The sequence below is a fragment of the Alternaria arborescens genome, assembly GCF_004154835.1.
Source record: "Alternaria arborescens strain FERA 675 chromosome Unknown contig_58, whole genome shotgun sequence".
Classification (NCBI taxonomy): domain Eukaryota; kingdom Fungi; phylum Ascomycota; class Dothideomycetes; order Pleosporales; family Pleosporaceae; genus Alternaria; species Alternaria arborescens.
In genome coordinates, this window is record NW_021167913.1 from 62275 (window position 1) to 80850 (window position 18576).

At 52.5% G+C, this 18576-nt stretch overlaps 11 protein-coding genes across 11 annotated transcripts; 6 read left to right on the plus strand and 5 right to left on the minus strand.

Moving 5' to 3' along the window:
- Positions 1-219: 219 nt before the first annotated feature.
- Positions 220-3305, minus strand: AA0111_g11815 (hypothetical protein; the record flags this gene model as incomplete). Its single annotated transcript, XM_028645723.1, has 2 exons — positions 220-1725; positions 1794-3305. The coding sequence occupies 2 exons, from the start codon at positions 3303-3305 to the stop codon at positions 220-222; spliced, it is 3018 nt and encodes a 1005-aa protein (XP_028500606.1).
- A 346-nt stretch (positions 3306-3651) lies between these two features.
- On the plus strand, positions 3652-4437 carry AA0111_g11816 (hypothetical protein; the record flags this gene model as incomplete). The annotated part of the gene is made up of 1 exon (XM_028645724.1): positions 3652-4437. One exon carries the CDS (start codon positions 3652-3654, stop codon positions 4435-4437), a length of 786 nt encoding a protein of 261 aa, XP_028500603.1.
- A 721-nt stretch (positions 4438-5158) lies between these two features.
- Positions 5159-6511, plus strand: AA0111_g11817 (Bifunctional purine biosynthetic protein; the record flags this gene model as incomplete). The annotated part of the gene is made up of 2 exons (XM_028645725.1): positions 5159-6257; positions 6315-6511. 2 exons carry the CDS (start codon positions 5159-5161, stop codon positions 6509-6511), a joined length of 1296 nt encoding a protein of 431 aa, XP_028500604.1.
- A 497-nt stretch (positions 6512-7008) lies between these two features.
- Positions 7009-8358, minus strand: AA0111_g11818 (hypothetical protein; the record flags this gene model as incomplete). The annotated part of the gene is made up of 1 exon (XM_028645726.1): positions 7009-8358. The coding sequence occupies one exon, from the start codon at positions 8356-8358 to the stop codon at positions 7009-7011; it is 1350 nt and encodes a 449-aa protein (XP_028500607.1).
- A 157-nt stretch (positions 8359-8515) lies between these two features.
- AA0111_g11819 (hypothetical protein) lies at positions 8516-8941 on the plus strand (the record flags this gene model as incomplete). The annotated part of the gene is made up of 3 exons (XM_028645727.1): positions 8516-8554; positions 8607-8859; positions 8913-8941. 3 exons carry the CDS (start codon positions 8516-8518, stop codon positions 8939-8941), a joined length of 321 nt encoding a protein of 106 aa, XP_028500608.1.
- Positions 8942-9031: 90 nt separating this feature from the next.
- Positions 9032-9716, minus strand: AA0111_g11820 (hypothetical protein; the record flags this gene model as incomplete). Its single annotated transcript, XM_028645729.1, has 3 exons — positions 9032-9408; positions 9460-9565; positions 9615-9716. 3 exons carry the CDS (start codon positions 9714-9716, stop codon positions 9032-9034), a joined length of 585 nt encoding a protein of 194 aa, XP_028500584.1.
- Positions 9717-10500: 784 nt separating this feature from the next.
- AA0111_g11821 (hypothetical protein) lies at positions 10501-11960 on the plus strand (the record flags this gene model as incomplete). The annotated part of the gene is made up of 3 exons (XM_028645730.1): positions 10501-10584; positions 10644-11727; positions 11776-11960. 3 exons carry the CDS (start codon positions 10501-10503, stop codon positions 11958-11960), a joined length of 1353 nt encoding a protein of 450 aa, XP_028500583.1.
- Positions 11961-12548: 588 nt separating this feature from the next.
- Positions 12549-14524, plus strand: AA0111_g11822 (Isopenicillin N epimerase component 1; the record flags this gene model as incomplete). Its single annotated transcript, XM_028645731.1, has 2 exons — positions 12549-12687; positions 12765-14524. The coding sequence occupies 2 exons, from the start codon at positions 12549-12551 to the stop codon at positions 14522-14524; spliced, it is 1899 nt and encodes a 632-aa protein (XP_028500582.1).
- A 65-nt stretch (positions 14525-14589) lies between these two features.
- Positions 14590-15321, minus strand: AA0111_g11823 (hypothetical protein; the record flags this gene model as incomplete). The annotated part of the gene is made up of 1 exon (XM_028645732.1): positions 14590-15321. The coding sequence occupies one exon, from the start codon at positions 15319-15321 to the stop codon at positions 14590-14592; it is 732 nt and encodes a 243-aa protein (XP_028500581.1).
- Positions 15322-15750: 429 nt separating this feature from the next.
- Positions 15751-17324, plus strand: AA0111_g11824 (hypothetical protein; the record flags this gene model as incomplete). The annotated part of the gene is made up of 5 exons (XM_028645733.1): positions 15751-15787; positions 15843-15856; positions 15905-16400; positions 16447-17186; positions 17235-17324. 5 exons carry the CDS (start codon positions 15751-15753, stop codon positions 17322-17324), a joined length of 1377 nt encoding a protein of 458 aa, XP_028500587.1.
- A 94-nt stretch (positions 17325-17418) lies between these two features.
- Positions 17419-18404, minus strand: AA0111_g11825 (hypothetical protein; the record flags this gene model as incomplete). Its single annotated transcript, XM_028645734.1, has 3 exons — positions 17419-17998; positions 18051-18273; positions 18335-18404. The coding sequence occupies 3 exons, from the start codon at positions 18402-18404 to the stop codon at positions 17419-17421; spliced, it is 873 nt and encodes a 290-aa protein (XP_028500586.1).
- Between the last annotated feature and the right edge of the window lie 172 nt (positions 18405-18576).

Below are 18576 nucleotides of genomic sequence, written 5' to 3' on the forward strand. Positions count from 1 at the left end.
GTCGGCATCTAGAACGTTGGACATCTCTGACCGACAGAGATCTACCCGTTGCCGTGATTAAGAAGACGTGGCTCCCAGCCAACGGTGATTCTTCCTGATACTGAATTCAGCAATTGGGAATCTCGAATCGATATGGTCTATATACTGATCGGGTATCATTATAACCTTCTGCATCATCGCCGTCTGACTGTCACGCTCATCAATTGTCAACTTTGCACCTTAGTCCTGCTTCAAGAACAATTCCAGCACTCCAACCATCCTCTCTTTCCTAGCTGCCTTGTCCTTCTCCTTTCCCCCATCCTTCCATTTGACCAAGCATTCCGCAAAGACGACAGCATAGTTCCTCACAATAAGCTGTCGAATAGCGACTTCCGGCACCTTGCTTAGTGTCTTCCTTCTAACCTTTGCTTGAGGGCTGGACGGAAGGCTCATGTCTACGCTTGCTCTCTTGCTGCTATCCTCTGGGCGCGGTTTTGACACCTCGGTGATCTGGTTCGCGATATTCTGGAGGAAGGATAGTGTGAGGAGGAAGGTAGCGTTGTGGTTGGGCGCTGTTGCCAATACCTCTAGGATGGTCATCTTCTCATCATCAGTGGAGTAGTCGAGAGATGGTGTAGTTCTCGCAGCCTTCTCGCGGCGAGCTAACGCTTCTTCCAACTTCTCCCATAGGCTCTTAGTAATTACGCCGTCGGTGAGGCTAGTCAGAAAGGTAATGAGGGCTTCGGCCAACATCTCAACGCGCTCTTTACTGCGGGTCTCTGGATAAAACGCATCGATGAATGGCGTATCGCAGTCGAGCGCGTCGTAGATTTCTGCGAGCTCGTCTTCCCAATCATGTCCGCTGCCACTCCGACCCTTGACAAAAGGCCACCCTGCATTATCCTGCCAAGGTGCCCTCTCTCCTTCACTCTTGGTCATGTCCCACTCGGCTAGGGTTCGCTCCGTCAAGTCTTCTATCGCCTCGGTCAGCCGGAATACTTCCCTAGGCACGCTCCATTTTACCTCGCCACGGGCTGGTATCTGATTCTGTAGTTTCCTGATACCGCCTTCGGGAATCTTGATCAGCTTGTCGATGGATCGTGCGAGTGCCGACGGTTGCCAATGAGCGCGGATAGGAAGGAAGTGGTCGCGTCCATTTTCAACGCGTAGGACGAGGATTTCGTCGATCATAGCATCCCCTTCATTGAGATCGCGCACTGAATTCAGACTCTCGATCTTGAGTTTTAGCTCGACATTGAGCACGTCTGCAGGGGCGAGTGTGAAGTATTGATGAATATCGTCTGGCCTTGGCTTATCGAGCTTGTCTTGTGCTTTGTCGAAAGTGACAGAGAGCCAAGGGGGGAACGGGCCAGCAGGTTGGTTTTTATCTACCGGGCGATCGGCGAATCCAAAGGTAGCTGGTACACGTCCAGTATTTGCAATGGTGATGTTGCGTCTCGAGGACTTTGCGAATTTGACGTCACCGAAGTCTACTCCTTCAAATGTGCTATCTGTTTTGTTCCGATCGTCGGGCGAAGAACCGGTCGCGCGTTCTACTACCACCGCAATCGACGGCCGACCCTCGTTTTCTTGACGGTCAATCTCACGAGCCACCTCACCATGGATAGCAGTCTTCAGCTCCGGAACGACAGCATCGTATTGTAACTTGAAGACTGCATTCAAGGGCTTGTGATCGGAACTGAGGACGCGCATGTGGGTGGTGTAGTACTCGAGTAGCAGCTCAGCCTAAACGATAGCAGTCAGTCAATTGTTTCTTCCAACACCAAGAGCTAGGGACAGTGCCGTAAACTTACAGGAAGATCATCCTTTGTTTTGATTGGCTCAGGCTCAGGGTCTTCATTTTCCTCGTACTCGTCGTATGTCTCCCCATCGGTGTCAGGGTCGTACTCATACATGACATCGTAGTCTCCTGGTACGTCGATACCCTTCAACTTCATCTCTTCGTCGTGTTTGCGCGCTGCTTCTTGATCCTCTATCCGCCTGTCATATTGCTGTTTGGATGCTCGTGTCCTGTAGAGGATGCGATCGCACCAACTGGGACAGCGGCGCTTCTCGCTTGAGTCGAAAACGCCAACCTTTCCGATGTCGTACTTATAGGACGGTAGGAACCGGACAGGGCCCTCTTCCCACCCATCGTAGAAAGCCTTGCCGCCTTTCATCATCTGGTGCAATTCGTCGTGCGGCAGCAACGACGAGATGGTGGTTTGCAGCGAAGCGGGATCGAGTTCTGCTGGCTCGGGAACGGCGTCGCGCGTATCCTCAGACGAGTGCTTTGAGCCATATGCGGAATCACCAGATGTAGACGACCGACCATGGTCTCCTTCTTTGTCCATGTCTTTTGTGTGAATCGTGAGCAGGCGACGCACGTCGTCGCCCGGCATACCGTTGAGACGATAATTTAGGTCGCCGAACCAAAAGGCAAAGTCTTCTTCACCCAGACCCTCACCTGTGTTTTGCGAAGATCCCAAGGCGTCAACGATGGGGTCGAAGCGCGTTCGGGAGTTGATCTGAGCAGCGTCCCAATTCCTCCTGTCCAAGGATGCCTTGTCTGCACCAGCAGCCAGGTGCGAGTTTATGAAGACAAGTCGCGTTGTCTCTCCCAAGACTATGCGGGTTGTTACAGCACCCTTGTTGCCCATGTAGCCCATCAAGCCAGTACCCACACTGGTGGTACTAACATTCTTGATCTGCGGTACGACTTCTGGGGAGGCATAGATGACCAGCCATAGGCCAATCAGCTGCTGCTCAGAAACCAGCTGATAACCTTTGGGCAGAATAGCCTCGAGCGACGCTTTCCATTTGTTGGCCGTGGTGGGGTCGGTGTACGGTCTCAGAGCCTCTGCGGCGGATGTGATGTCGACAATTTCCTGCAGACCAAGCGCATAGATATCGATGTCCTCTCCGCCCGGGACCTCGCCTGCTTCGTGGTGAGGGACAGTCGGCTCCCGCGTGCTATGTCGTGCTTCTTGCGCTGGGACGCTCTCTCTGCCGCCCTTGCCGTGCTCCCCAGGGTCAGACACGCCGAGCCCAGCGAGCGACTCTTCAATGCCCTTGCCCTGGATGAACCACTTGCCAATGTCCTGCTCGGTGCCCTTTTGGGCGCCCGTGTTCCAGGTGCCGACTTTGATGCGCACATTGCGCGGTCGCGTGTATTCGGCGCGGCGCTCGTAGAGGGCTTGCGAGAGGGACGTCTGGTGCGTGGTGATGGAAGCTATGCTTGGAGTGCGCGGATCAAGGAAAGCGCCAGGGATACTCGCATCCAGGCGCTCGGTGGAGCGCACAGAAGAGGCTGCTTCGGGCGCCATGGCGGGGTGAGGGCAGAAGGATGGCGGCGGGTACGGGTGACGGAGAGGTGCCGGGGGTTTGCAGGGAGGGGATGCAGGGTCTGCGTGAGTGAAGGCGCGGGCGCCCCATAGTGACGACTTGATGCGATTAAGCGGGCAGTTGAGCCACAGGCCGCTGTTAGCAATGACGATGGTGAAGGCGCGGACAGGGCAGGGCTAGGGCTATGCTATGGCGGTGCGTTGACAGGCCCAAGCTTTCCTCGACATGCCGCGCAGGCTGCATACAGGAGCTCTCCCACAGTGCCCGACTGACCCAAACCCACTCGCAGCCCATTCTCCTTCACCACCACCATATCCTCAACCAGACATGGCGCCACACCGCAAAGCCCGCGCGAACCAGCCCCAGCCGCCGCCACAGCCGTCAGACTACGAGACAGACGCGCCGCCTGCCGTCGACGTGCCCCTCCCACCTCCGCGGTCCAACGAAGAGCTCAACTTCTCCGTCCTCCGTCGCCAGTACGCCGATCTGCTATCCATCGAGCATGTCACTCCGTATGCCGCCCTGTATACCTTCAACCTCGAAACGCAGTCATGGGAGAAGATGGGCATTGAGGGCACACTCTTCATCTGCCAGCTCCCCCCTTCCCCCATTGGCGCTGAGCGATACTGCGCCATTATCCTCAACCGCCGCGGCCTAGACAACTTTTACCAGGAGCTCACAAGCAGCGAAGAGATGGAGATATCAGACCCTTATGTCATCATCCAGGGCGAGCAGGTCTACGGCATCTGGATCTTCGCCGACCCGCCGCCTGCCTCCACCGCCAACTGCCGTGTCGAGACTGCCGCAAAGATGATGGATATTGCCGACAAGGCAAGAGCGAGTCGCGAAGCCCTTGAGCCCACTGCCAAGGCGACCGAACCCGCCGAAGCCGCGTCCTCCGCCCCCATGGGTCGCCAACTGTCGCTGCGAGAACTCTTCGGTCAACAGCGCGAGCAAGACGCCGGCTTCAGCATCCACAACCACAACACCCACCCTATGCCCAGCATGCATCAGCATCAGCAAGGATACATGCCGAGTCCTGGCCCAGCGCAAAACGATGTGCTAGGTCAGCTCTTCATGAAGGCAAAGCAGAATCACAACGGCCTGGGCTGATGTGACTTTATGCCAGGTGTCTCACGACGGAGATCGTCAGGACTCGACGCCCTCAGCAGACTGGATCAGCAATCATCAAGGAGCGCTTCCCGCCATACAACCAATACGCAAGAATGCTCTGAAAAGTGCGAGCATGACGGATGGTCGTCTGTCGTCGGCTACCTTCTTTACGATATCACATGGATGTTGTTGAGATCCATCTCCATCTTCATGCTCTACTGGTTTGCGACGCACGAGGAGAGCACAAGGCGGCAGATCATCTATATCCTTGTTTCTGTGCAGATACTCCNGCTTGACGCGAGCCTAAAGGACTATTGGTATGGTTCTCTGAGGAAAGGCTGCAGGTGTAAATGCAGATGCAAGCAGTCTTCTGGACGACTGCACGAAGGCAGATCCATCGTCGTGTAGACATGGAGTTTGTGTTGCCATACTATGCAGCGCGCAATCTTGCGTGTGTACATCATTCTTAGATCGATACCCCGTAGTCTGGTTTGTTTTCCAATGGAATGCGATACGTCAATTGAAAGCCAGGTTCTTATGACATACTATAGTAACACCGCCACTTCGTAGTTGGCAAGGGAACTGGTAGGGCTGAGGGTGACCTCACACTCCCGCTGATCCCTGCACGCTTACCCCACGGCGGGGGTCCGCTTCCGCTCCCAAAAATTTCCAATCGCAAACATCTTCAAGATACGACTGGACCCTTCATATAGCAAACACAATGTCTGAATCTCTCCGCGTTCTACTTGTCGGCAACGGCGGCCGCGAACATGCCATCGCCTGGAAACTCCTACAATCGCCCAAGATCGAGCACATTTACGTCTGCCCCGGTAACGGCGGTACCGCGACGCTGAACAGCAAAGTCACCAACGTAACAGATGTAAAGGACACCGACCTTGCCGGTCTCGTCAACTTCGCAAAGGAGAAGAACGTCAACTTGTTAATACCGGGACCTGAAGCACCACTCGTAGCAGGCATTGTCGACTACTTTCAGGAGAATGGTCTCAAGAGCATCAAGGCGTTTGGACCAAGCAAGGCTGCCGCACGTATGGAGGGCAGCAAGACATTCAGCAAGGACTTTATGAAGCGACACAACATCCCCACCGCCGCGTACGAGAACTTCAGTAAATACGACGACGCAAAAGCGTACCTCGACTCCATCTCACACAACGTCGTCATCAAGGCTTCAGGTCTGGCAGCAGGCAAGGGTGTCATCATACCACAAACCAAAGAGGAGGCACATGCAGCGCTCAAAGACATCATGCTGACACGAGAATTCGGAACTGCGGGTGACGAGGTTGTCATTGAGGAGTTTTTGGAGGGCGACGAACTATCAATCCTTACGTTCAGCGATGGCCGCACGATCAAATCCCTACCACCAGCACAAGACCACAAGCGTATCTTCGACAACGACGAGGGACCGAACACTGGAGGAATGGGAACGTACGCGCCCACACGCATCGCGCCCAAGGACGTACTCGAGCGCGTAGACAGGGACATCCTCCAGCCCACCGTTGATGGTATGCGATCCGAAGGCTTTGAGTTCAAGGGTGTACTATTCACTGGACTTATGATGACCAAGAACGGACCCAAGGTATTGGAATACAACGTTCGTTTCGGCGACCCAGAGACACAGAGTTTACTCGCACTCATGGAAGGCGATCTTGCTGAAGTCATGGCTGCATGTGCAGACGGACAGTTGAAGGATGTGGACGTCAAAGTCTCGAGCAAGAGTGCGGCGACGGTTGTTGTAGCTGCAGGTGGATACCCTGGAAGTTACGCAAAGGGCACAGTCATGAAGTTGGATGCTGTGCCAGAGGGTGAGTTTTCTCTTGCATTCGATGATGGAGTCGAGTGACCATGCTGACACGGTACAGATGTCGTTCTTTTCCACGCTGGAACTTCTTTCTCCGACAACACACTCAAAACTGCTGGTGGTCGCGTCATCGCATCGACAGCCACTGCGCCGACACTGGAGGAGGCTGTTGCGAAGGCTTACAAGGGCGTGGAGTGCATACACTTTGACGGCATGCAGTACCGCAAGGACATCGCGGGCCGAGCACTGAAGAAGTAGAGAGAATCCAAGGAAATTATATGGCGTTCAAGGCGGGCATACCAGAGACTTGCGGTCAAAAGAGAAGATGCGCGTAACACGCTAGGTTATAGTCGGGCATTCGATGGATGACGAGAATACAATCTTCATGTTTGAGCTATACTACGGGCTACCGAAACTTTGATTGCAGTGTACCTGCCCATCGATCTAGCTCAAAGGCAGACAAGGTGTTCTATACGCTCCGGTAAACTACGATGTCTTCTTAGACACATGTTGCTTGGAGGGCATTACCTTGCAGCTACTCAGCTTCTCAACGATAGAATGTGCCGCGATAGACGGAGAGTCGAATAGCCGGCAAAACTGTTGACGGGTATCGTCAAAACATCAATTAGAAGAAGAAGTCTTGATGGCTACCTACCTACCTACCTGGCCATCGTCTACTTGAAACTTCTCTCGGGTCACCTAAAAGAATTGATCTCCTTAGCAAGGCTCTGCTCAAGGACATTCGTGGATGCGATCTAGGAACTGTCATCATCAGTTGCGGCTGTGCGCTTTTTCTCCTTCTTTTCTTTCTTGTGCTTCTTCTTCTCGTGTAAGGTATCGTCTTCTTCCTTTTTCCGCTTCTTTTCACTGTTACCCTGTCCGTCTGACACTTCTGCTTTACCATTTGACTCTTTGGGATTGAGGGTCGCTTGCTGCTCAGTGCCCCCTGCAGCATTTTCCTTCTCCTCTTGCTCTTTCAGCCGTGCCGCTCTCAGCTCATTCTTTTGCCGTACAGCGTCCTGCAAGACCGGACCGTTCCGCTTCAGGGCATCGGCAGCCGCGGCAACACCGGCTTGCACTTTGTTCTGGCCATCGCCGCTCCCGAGCCATTCATCCTTGTAGCCCCACCCAGTAAGGTAGATGCCGATATGGTAGCACTGCACGCTGTTGGAGTCGTATGTCATAGGCCTCTCCTCTTTGGTAAGGAGCTTGACGCCTTTGCCGAGCACAAGCTTGTTCAGCTCGTCTCTAGCCTGAGGGTTCTCGATAATCTTCTCCCTGAAGCCTAGGAGTTGTGGTGCCCAGAGCTCAGTAAGCCATGCTTCGGCGGCCTCGAATCCGTTCTCTGGGTCTGATAGCACGACGGCTGCAACATAGGCTTCGACGATGTCGGCGACTACCTTCTGGTATTGCTTGGAGTTCTTGTCCCACACAGCGCGGTGCTTCAGTCGGTCTGGAAAGCCGTAGGCGTTGGAGAACTTGCCCAGGGTCACATTCTCGACTAGTCGTTCGCGCCACATGCATAGCTCTGGCACGTCGACATGTGGGAAGCGGTTGTAGAGGGCGCGGGAGGCGATGAGTTCGATATAGGCGTCGCCTAGTAGTTCGAGTCGTTCGTAGTCTAGACTGAGGTCCTCGCCGAGCGTTGAGCCTGGAATGCTGGGATCGAAGATGGCGGAGCGATGAGTGAAAACGGCTTCGTGGAGATGGGGTTCATTGATGGGCGGTAGGGGAGGCAGATCTTGGGCGACTCGTACTTTTCGCTCGACGTAATCGGGTATGGCGACCTTGACTGCCTTGTCAGGCCTCTTTTGGTCAAGCTCGCGCTTCGCTTTGGCAGAGGCTGAATCGTTTCGGGCGCAGAGCAGTCGGCGCAGTTGGTGCGCATGGTGGAGCATGTCTTTGTCTGCACCCATGGTAGTTTCATCGGCGACAAACCTGTCCAACAGAGCTACCAGGCCCGTCTGCATGTCTTTCGAAGACAGCTCAGGCGCCGATGGGTTAGTGTTGTAGCCTGCGCCATTGCGATGCTGAGGCTGGTGCTTCTTGTGATTTTGGTCGCGACCATAGTGATTGAAGCCCCCGCCACGTTTCTGCGATGCCATGGTGAAGTTGAGCAATTAAGCTATGGGTGTGGTTTTGGTCGCAGTCTCGATTGGTGAGCGTTGGTGACATCTTCAGCCGCGCTAGTCGCGAGCGCCAAGGGCACCTCCGCGACATTTCAGATTCGCCGCAACGCTGCAGTCCAGCATCGCATTCACCATGGCAGTACCACGGCAGCGGGTGTTGGACCTGATGAGGGTAGGTGATGCCTGCTCCAGGGGCATTGTGCTCGGCGGACTGACTGGATTAGGTTCAATGCAAGGTCTTCAACACCACATACAACCCCGAACGCCTTCGTCTAGGATCGCGCATCCTCCACCAGCGCCTCAAGGGCCCCGCCGTCGCATCCTACTACCCACCGCGGATAGGAACCATCAGCCAGTTGCGCAGCCTGTACCCCGAACACCAGATTATCGACGAAGAGGAGGAAGACTGGTTGGAGCATCTCAACGTTGCAAAGTCGAGAGGAAAGGGTGCGCCCAAGAAGAAGAGGACCGCCGCCGGTAAGACCCATGTCTTGGAGACGCATCTTGCGAGAGATACTGACCCAGTGCAGAGTCCAAGAAGTTCAACAAGAGGAAGTAGGCCAATGCTTCGCAATACCGCTTTTGGCCATAGTCATGATGAATCAAATATCCAGAATGCATGTCTCGGCGTTGGGCCTGGGCAACTTCATCATATTTTGCTCTTCACTTCTTTCATGCCCTTCGCTTTCCATTCCCTCGCGAATTCTTCATCCCACGCTGTTCTTACATCTAGATGCTCTTTGACCACAGGCGCATTCACTTTATGGTGCTCCACTGTGCAGTATGTTGTCTTGCCATCCAGGCTGGTCATGTCGCCTCGGATCATAGCCATCTGCTTGCCCACACTTACCACTCTGCTGTTGAGTCGCACCCTGGTGTTGATGGGCACCGCCTTAAGATAGGAGATGTTGAGAGAACGAGTTACGCCGCCCATGAATTCCCAGAACCCAGGCCGAGCAAGAGGACAAAGAGCCGTCGTCGTGGACATGTCGAATATAACACCGGCGGCGCCTCCATGCATAACATCTACTGCACTTCAGTTCCAAGTTGTCATAGTACCCGAGGAACAGCACCTACTGTTCAAGTTCGAAAAGTTGGGCCCAATGACGAGTTCATAAGTAACTGTACCATCGAGGCTTGCATCCACGAGCTCCAGATTCAACATGACTTCTCGGTCAAAGTCCTAGACATGATCAATGACAGTTCTTCCATTGAACTGAGTAGTTTCATACGACATGGTTCTTGGGCCTGCGGGCTGCAAGCAACTTGTACTTTTCGAACATTGCATGTACGGCCGCCATTGCCTTTTGCCGATTTGTTTGTTGGTCGCCCATGGTGGATTCGGGACTAAAGGGAATCTGGTTGAGACTACCCCGACTGTGAAGAGGCTCGTTCCGCTTAGGCGGTGGGTGTAGGGAGTACCTTAGGGTGCTTGCGGTGATCTCCGTTGGTAATCCAATAGTATGAATCACAGCGTATGCTTTGGGGATACGTCGTCGCGTTGGTGATCTGAATCAAGACAACGAGCTTCTCCGTAGACCATTTGGAATGTCGGGAGACTCCCCGTTTACAACCAAGCTATTGGCGTAGTCGGGTGATGCTGCGGATTGATGATCGACATGAAGCTACACATTGCCTCGGCTTCTCAACTTGAGCTTCCCGCCCAGGGCACCTACTCAGGCCATCGTACACTCGCAAAAGCCATTTCTCCTATTCACGACATGCCCACACAATGACTCTTGAACATGTGGGCTTCAGTGCCTTAGTCGCCTCATATACTTCCTTGTGTTGTTTCATGTATGTGGTTCGTGCCCACATGTTCCACCTCGCGCTCGCGCCTGTTTCACAAACGGAGCCACAGGCGAACGGCCAAACCTCGTCATGACCCGAATACACTTCGGCGCTTGCCACCAATGACTATAACTCGCAACCTGTTCTATTTCTAGTCAATCATTAGATGAGGGCTTGCAGTCCGAGCTGACCTAGACCTTGCCCCCTCCATCCGATCGCTGCGCTGCTTTTAACCAGACAGCTGCCGCCGATTACTTGTGTCCACATCTCCATTCGCTACTTCGGGGCTCTTGCGACTGGGCTGGATAACCATCGCACATCTTCAACATGGGATCCGAAACGACACCGGTGTCTGCGACTCTGCGAAAGAGGGTCTTGAAAGTGCTGTTCATTTCGCTGCTGCTAGACTTGGTACGTCATCCTCCGTCGCGTGTAACCGCTCGCGTGGGCTGACCACCCCTTACATGCAGATATCCTTCACCTTCATCCTTCCGCTGTTTCCCAAACTTATCGAATTCTACCGCAACCATGAGACGGGAGATCCCAACACCATCCTTTCCAAGATTCTCGCTTGTCTCAATGCATACAAGAATTCTTTCGCGAAACCTATCAACTCCCGCTACGACATAGTCCTGCTCGGCGGCGCACTCGGATCGCTGTTCTCTCTGTGCCAGGCTATCGCTTCGCCCTTCATCGGGACGCTCTCAGACAAATATGGCAGGCGCACAGCGCTCCTGTGGTCTATGGTGGGCAATATCTTCAGCGTAGCGCTGTGGGTTGCAGCGACCGATTTCCGGACGTTCCTTGCCAGTCGCGTTGTGGGAGGCCTGAGCGAGGGCAATGTGCAGCTTGCAATGGCTATTGCGACCGACATTAGCGACGACAGCCAGAGAGGCGCCACCATGGCCCTTGTCGGCGTGTGCTTCAGCATCGCCTTCACGTTCGGCCCGGCGTTGGGCGCATACCTGTCCACATTGCAGGTCATGGACAAGAACCCATTTGCCATGGCAGCAGGCTTCTCTTTATTCCTGATCATCTCGGAGACCATCTACCTGTACACCAGTCTCCCGGAGACGCTACCTTCGACGAACAAGGCTCAGAACGGCACAGCAAACGGACATGACAAAAGCAGTGAAGCACCGAAACCTCGTGTCCGAACGAACTCGCATTATCTACTCAACGCGACACATTTTACTTTTATCCTCTTCTTCAGCGGCATGGAATTCTCGCTCCCGTTTATGACTTACGATCTCTTCTCTTATCAGGCGAAGGACTCTGGTCGATTACTTGGTTTTATTGGCCTGGTTGCTTCCCTACTACAAGGGTCGGTAGTGCGGCGGATGCACCCTCTGAAGGTGGTTCAGATGGGAGTGGTCAGCTGTACAATCGCGTTTCTTATGCTTGGAAGGGTTCAGACACAGGGCGCACTGTATGGAGCGGCCGCACTTCTTGCGGTAACGAGCGCGACTGTCGTCACTGGTCTCAACAGTCTCTCGTCTTTTGAGGCGAACGCCGATGAGCGAGGCAATAAGCTGGGCAATCATCGAAGCTTCGGTAAGTCAAAGTATCGCGCCACTCAAACTGTCTGCTGACGTGAGCCAGGTCAAATCGGTCGTTCTCTAGGACCTCTCATCTTCTGCACTTTGTACTGGTGGACGGGCCGCGAAACAGCATATGCAACCGGAGCTGCCGGCATGGTTGGAGTCTGTGCATTGGTATTTGGAGGGCTGAAAGTTCCCCCTGGAACGGAAACCATCAACAAGAAGGAGAAGAAGACGGTCAAGTAGGATAACGACAGTAGCCAGTCAGGATACATGTGGAAGATACAGCAAGGACGCATTCTTCGCTGAAAACCATGCGCTGCAATTGTATCATAATATCAAGAAACTCATACGTGAGCATATGCGCTTTCCCGCTTGAGAAAGGACCTCTTTCAGTGCGCTGCCATGCAAGGATAGCTCGGTCTGACGCTGTCGAAGTCATGATCGGCAATATGCCCTCTTGTCGCCGTCGAAAACCACTCCAACAAGCTCATGTAGAACAAGCTCGCCCTCTGGAAGCCTCGCTCCAAGTCTCGCAAATAATTACCCAAAGACATGTAACCGACGTACAATCAATTGTCCGACGCGCTAGGTCACCCCGCACTCACTACGCGTCGTGGCGTCAAGCTGTATCCACAGTACTGACTCGAACCTCGGCATCTCATTAGCTCCATGCTCAGCAGTAGGACCGACGACGGGCAATTGTGAAGATCATAGCCAAACATTGAACTTTCTCCTTAACCTGTAGCTTCTCTCTTCCTGTTCTGCGCTCTCACTGCAACCTTGCATCCTACTGAGAACAGAAAAAAAAAAGAAGATTCTACTCAAGCAAACATGGATGCAACGGCGGCCGCTGCATCTGTGGCAGCTATTTCCGGGCTAGCAGCATACGTCAACGGCAAATACCACATTGGACAGGATCTGAGGGCACTGAGGTTCAAGAAGAGAGCGGCTGGCTACTATGAGGAACTAGGTATGTATCATCCTCCATCAGCTATACTTGATCGTATGGCATACGTAATGTCCCTTCTCGAAGCTAAATCAATACAGTAAGGACTAAACGGCAATCCCTGTGGTACTCCTTTGCTCCGCATGTCCCAGTTTACAGTAACAATCAATGTATCTGGTCCCGCGACAGAACTTACACCTGGCAACAAGTTCACGATCGCGCCGTCCAATGGGGAAACTTCTTTTTGTCACAAGGCGTGAAACCGGGAGATATGGTCGCTACTTATATGATGAACAGCGCAGACTTCATGGTCATCTGGCTCGGTCTCTTTTGTATCGGGTGTGCACCTGCTCATCTGAACTACAACCTCAAGGGAGAGGGTTTGGTGCATTGCCTTAAAGTCGCGGGTGTAAAGATTGTGCTTGTTGACGAGGAAGAGGGGTGTATGGAGAGGTTCGAAGGCGTGAGGGTAACAGTGGAGGAGATGGGTGTAACGGCTTTCAAGGTCGATGAAGAGTTGACAAGCAAGGTATATCAGGGCAGTACTCAAGTGCCAGGTGATGAGTACAGAGAGAATGTCGTTGGTACCGATCCGACATGCCTCCTGTACACATCGGGAACGACAGGATTGCCAAAAGCAGGAAAGTTCATGGTAAACCGTTATCACGAACGAGGAAATCCGCAAAACCTTACGTTCGACCAAAAAGCAGGACCGGACGGAGATCGATGGTATTGTTGCATGCCATTGTTTCATGGTACGGGGGGCCTAGCGGTAATGGGCGCGTTGACTGCTGGAATGAGCGTGGCAATAGGACGGAAGTTTTCAGTGAGCACTTTCTGGGATGATATCCACGACTCTCGATCCACTGTTTTCGTCTATGTCGGCGAAGCAGCGCGGTATCTGCTCATGGCACCACCACATCCGAGAGAACGAGACCATCGACTACGCGCCATGTACGGCAATGGTATGCGTCCGGACGTGTGGAACAGGTTCAAGGAGCGGTTCAACGTCCCAGAAGTCATCGAATTCTTCAATTCCACCGAGGGCGTTCTGGCTATGGTGGTTCATAGTAAAGGGCCATTTACAGCGACAACTGTTGCTCAACACGGCGCTATCATCAGGCGAGCTCTCAACAACATCTACGTACCCGTGCCCATTGACCCGGAAACTGGCGAGCTTCTACGAGACCCTAAAACTGGATTCGTGAAGCGCAACTCGTACAATGAAGGTGGAGAGATCCTAGTCGCGGTACCGAATGAACAAGCATTTGCTGGATATCACAACAACCCGAAAGCTACAGCTAAAAAATTCGAAAGGGACGTGTTCCAGAAGGGTGATTTGTATTATCGATCTGGCGATGCACTTAGACGGGACGACGATGGGCGCTGGTACTTCCTCGATCGACTAGGTGACACCTTCAGGTGGAAGAGCGAAAACGTGTCAACGGCCGAGGTAGCAGAGGTTCTCGGAAAATATCCCGGTGTAGGCGAAGCTATCGTATATGGAACCCTAGTCCCTAGGCATGATGGTCGCGCGGGCTGCGTAGCCTTACGGCTGGCTGATGGCGTTAGTCCCGACACATTTGATTGGAAAGCTTTGCTGGATTACTCCAGAAGCAAACTACCGAGATACGCGGTACCGCTATTCTTACGTCTAGTGAAGGAAGCGAGCAACACAGACAACCAGAAGCAGAACAAGGCGCCTTTGCGTGAAGAAGGCATGGAGATCGATAAGTTTGGCACCAAGGTTGTGGGAGGTGGTAATGATGTAGTCATGTGGATGAAACCAGGCGAGAATCGGTACGTCCGGTTTACCATGGCAGATCTCGAGGCCTTGAGGGCTGGTAAAACTTTGCTGTAGAGGCCTAGGTTGTTGATGAGGGTAATGAGAGATTGACACTGGATGTCGCTGCCAATCACAGAATCTCAGTGCTGTGTTCTCTCCCTGCCTGATGTAGTTCTTAACACCGATTGGATGAACTCCACGAGGCCGTCCATACCTTGAGGCTCATTGAGCCAGTGCCCGCCCTGCTCGAAGCACTCCCATCTGACACACATGCCTATCTCTTCAAGCAGTTTCCTAAGATCATTTCCATGTTTAAAGGGTACAACGTCGTCGTCTTTGCAGTGCTGTAACAGCACTGGCATCTTCAACACATCTTGCTCTCGACCAGGCACATTCACGACGCGCCGTACCTCCTCTGCCAGCGGCAGCCATCCACTCAGCCCTACAAACCCCCCGACCCGCAACCCAGAGGCCAGCAGAGCAAAGATACCAGTAGCACATCCCTGACTCATACCCGCTAGTATTAGCTTTTGGTTTCCCACGATATCCGCCTCTTCTGTGATGATTTGAAGAACCTGCACGACGCTTCGCCACAATCCCGGTGTTTGTATCTCGCTGTTATCCTGTGGCCGCTGAACTGATGACATGTCGAACCATTGGAACTCGTCTTCACTCTTATCATAGAGTTCTGCTGCGCTAGGAAACACCCATTTAATGCCAGGAAATATGTCGACAAAGAATTTTCCTGAACTTTCTTGGCTTTCGAAAAGCTTTGCGCAGAAAATGCCACCGTCACTGCCACGTCCATGAAGGAAGACAACGGTGCAGGTGTGCGGCCCGGTAGGGGAGACAGTGTGCACCGAAGTGGCCATGTCGCGATCGGTATCGCGAGGCTAAAAGTAAATATTGCTTGAACGTTTCCAATGCTACTTCATGTTGCGCTTGTCAGCTTCGCTTATCGATGCATTGCCTTCGTTGAGTCTCGGCGTTTTGATGACCCGTGGACGTAAGCTATAGACCAAGCTCATCAGCCCCCACCATGGTAAACCCATCTGCTTCAGGCGGACATGGTCGGATTGCACCATCCATAGACTGCGCGTGCACACCAAAATTATGCCAGCAATGGCGGAATCTTTCTGCTGCTTAACAAAAGCTACAACGTCATTGGCTCGCTAGCGGCCACCAAGGTCCTATCGCTTTGGACCGCTCCACTTCGCCTCGTCCCTGAACGAAACCATGAGGATGCAGCGGGCATGCTTCGCTCTTATCGTATTTTGACTGGTTACACACGTCTCAAAAACATGGCAGATCTCGAAAAGCGACTTGTTCGCAAACTCGGTGCGTCAGACGAGGGCTTTACCGTTCCCGATGTCAGAAATCTAACCAACAGCAGATTGCTTCATACTGGTTGGAAGAACATGCAATTATACATAGTGGCAACTAATAGTATACTAGGTGTATTGCTGCGCTGCATACTTCTTCAACTACCTCGATCGCAGTGCTTTCGCAAATGCCTATGTATCTGGGCTGAAAGAGGATCTTCGACTTGAGGGGAATCAATACAGCATCTTGCTTTCCATGTTCACTGCAGGTAGCTGTGTAGGGCAAATACCCCATGCTTTGATCATCCAGAAACTTGCGCCGCGTTTCTGGTTGCCATTCACATTGTTAGTATGGTCTGGCCTGACGATGAGCTCTGCGGCCTGTAAGACCTATACACAGCTATGTGTGGTTCGGTTTTTCCAAGGCTTTTTTGAGTCGAGCCTCTACAGTGGCACTATTTACATACTCGGTAGTTGGTACAAACCTCTAGAAATCGCCAAACGAACGGCCATCTTCACAGCCATTGGACAGATAGGTAGCATGTTTGCTGGGGTGATGATGACAGCGATGAATGAGAGTCTGCATGGTCAGACCTCTCTGAAAGGGTGGCAATGGGTGTTTATAATCAGTGAGTATCAACCTCAAGATCATGCGACACCACTAAGAAGTGTAAGACGGCGCTATGGGTATTCCCTTCGGTATCTTTGGACTCATGTTCTTTCCCAATCTGCCAGAATCTACCAACGCTCCATATCTCAGCAAAGAGGAGATACAGCTAGCAGTTGACCGCTTGCCACCAAAGAAAGACTGGAGTCATGACATCAGCCTCAGGTCCCTCGCCAAACGGCTCTTTGCAAAACCAGATGTCTACATATTCACTCTTTACTCTGCGGTAGCCTGTGCACTGGAAGCCATTGTTCTACAAGGCCTTTTTCTGCTATGGATGAAAGAGAACATTGAAAAGTTTCCTTCGCATGCCACGACGACCTACCCGCTAGGTATCCAAGCAGTCTCCATTGTCTCCAATATCGGGGCAGGCTATGTTATTGACATGACCAATCGCCGCATACCGATGGTCATACTAGCTGGACTTTTGCAGCTACTCGTCGCAATTCTCTTGCTCATACCCAGTCTTTCCACTGCTGGAACATTCTTCGCATTCTACTTGGCCGGTACCTCATACATTGTAAACCCTATTCTATATGGGTGGGCTAGCGTTATATCTCAGCGCGGTGGTGACGACGCAGCTCGATCGGTCATTCTTTACATCATGAGTATGGTGCAGTCGATCTTGTACACGTTTTGGGGCATTGTGCTTTACCCAGCAAGCGACGCACCTTATTGGAAGAAGGGTTATATCACAATGATCGTGGTCGTTTTCGCTTTCTTCGCTGCGACTGCAGCTGTTCATTGGGTAAGTATCGCATCGCTCTTGACAACGATTTACTGAACAAGCCCACAGTTGGACCAGAGATCGCAGAGGATCGAGAACGATGTAGCTGAAGAGTTGACTCACGTGAGCAAAAGGTCGAACGACAGAAAAGAGGACTAGAGATCAAGGAGATGGGGATAAGACGACATCTTGATATGATTTGCAATCCTTCATCGAGGAGCAATCTAACATTTGGCAGCTTGTCTCTCAGCGCTCATACTTTGAGATGCATGCTACCACCATGCAATCCTCCAGTTATTAAAACGTCCGTAGCTGTGGTCCAGGCGCCCGCATCGCTCAGTAGCCACATTGCAGGACCAATCAGATCACTCACCTGTCCACGTCTTCCCAACGGTGGCGCCTTCTCAAACACATCTTTCATTGCTGGATTTGCCTCGGCTGCTGCACGGCCCATCTCCGTCTCGATATATCCTGGGGAGAGACTGTTGACTCGGATCTTGTACGGTGCAAGCTCAACACCCAGATGCATAGCAAGCGACTTCACTGCAGCTTTGGAGGCGCCGTACATGCTTGTGTGCTCTCTGGGTGTCGTGCTGTGCGCTGTTTGCGAGGACAAGAAAAGGATAGAGCCACCTTCACCATGGGCGCGTATGAGTTCGGCGGCTATTTGCGCAGCAAAGAACGTTCCCATAACCTGTGTATTGTCAACTTTGGGACTCTGCATAGCTGTCTGAAGGACAATCATAGTTACGTTCACGTTCAGAATCTTCTGGCATTGATCCCATCCATGTTCAAAAAATGGCCTGTCAGCCGCAATGCCTGCAGCACAGATACTGTATAGCGTCAGTGACTGGAAGGCCAATAATCTTTTACATGCGTACATACCAATTATCGATACGCCCAAGTGTGCGCACTACAGCATTCATGGCCCCTTTCAGGCTTTCCCGGTCTGTTACGTCCGTCTCATAATACATCCACATTGTACCAGTCTTCTCTTCGAGAGCTTTTAGACCCTCAGACGGTCGAGCAGAAAGGTCAAGCAATGCGACATCACTGCCCAACTCAGCAACGGCTTCAGCGAGTCCCAATCCGATGCCACGAGCGCCACCTACATCTGTATCAGTGGCTTGAGGAATTTTGAGTATGGCATTTGTTGAATGACAGCTTACCGGTGACCACGGTCACTTTTCCCTTCATGGAGTACATATCAAGCACTGATTTATGCAGGATATCGGCCATGTCGAGATATGTGAAAGACGATGAGCCAGACGAGAGATTACATCATACGGATATGCCCTTTTATATGTGAACGTACTCGCTTTCTGACTTTCACATGAATCGCCAGCGATCACGAGTCTATCATTGGATGAGCTTCTTCCAGGGTTGAGATAGGAAGCTTCGCCATCTTCCT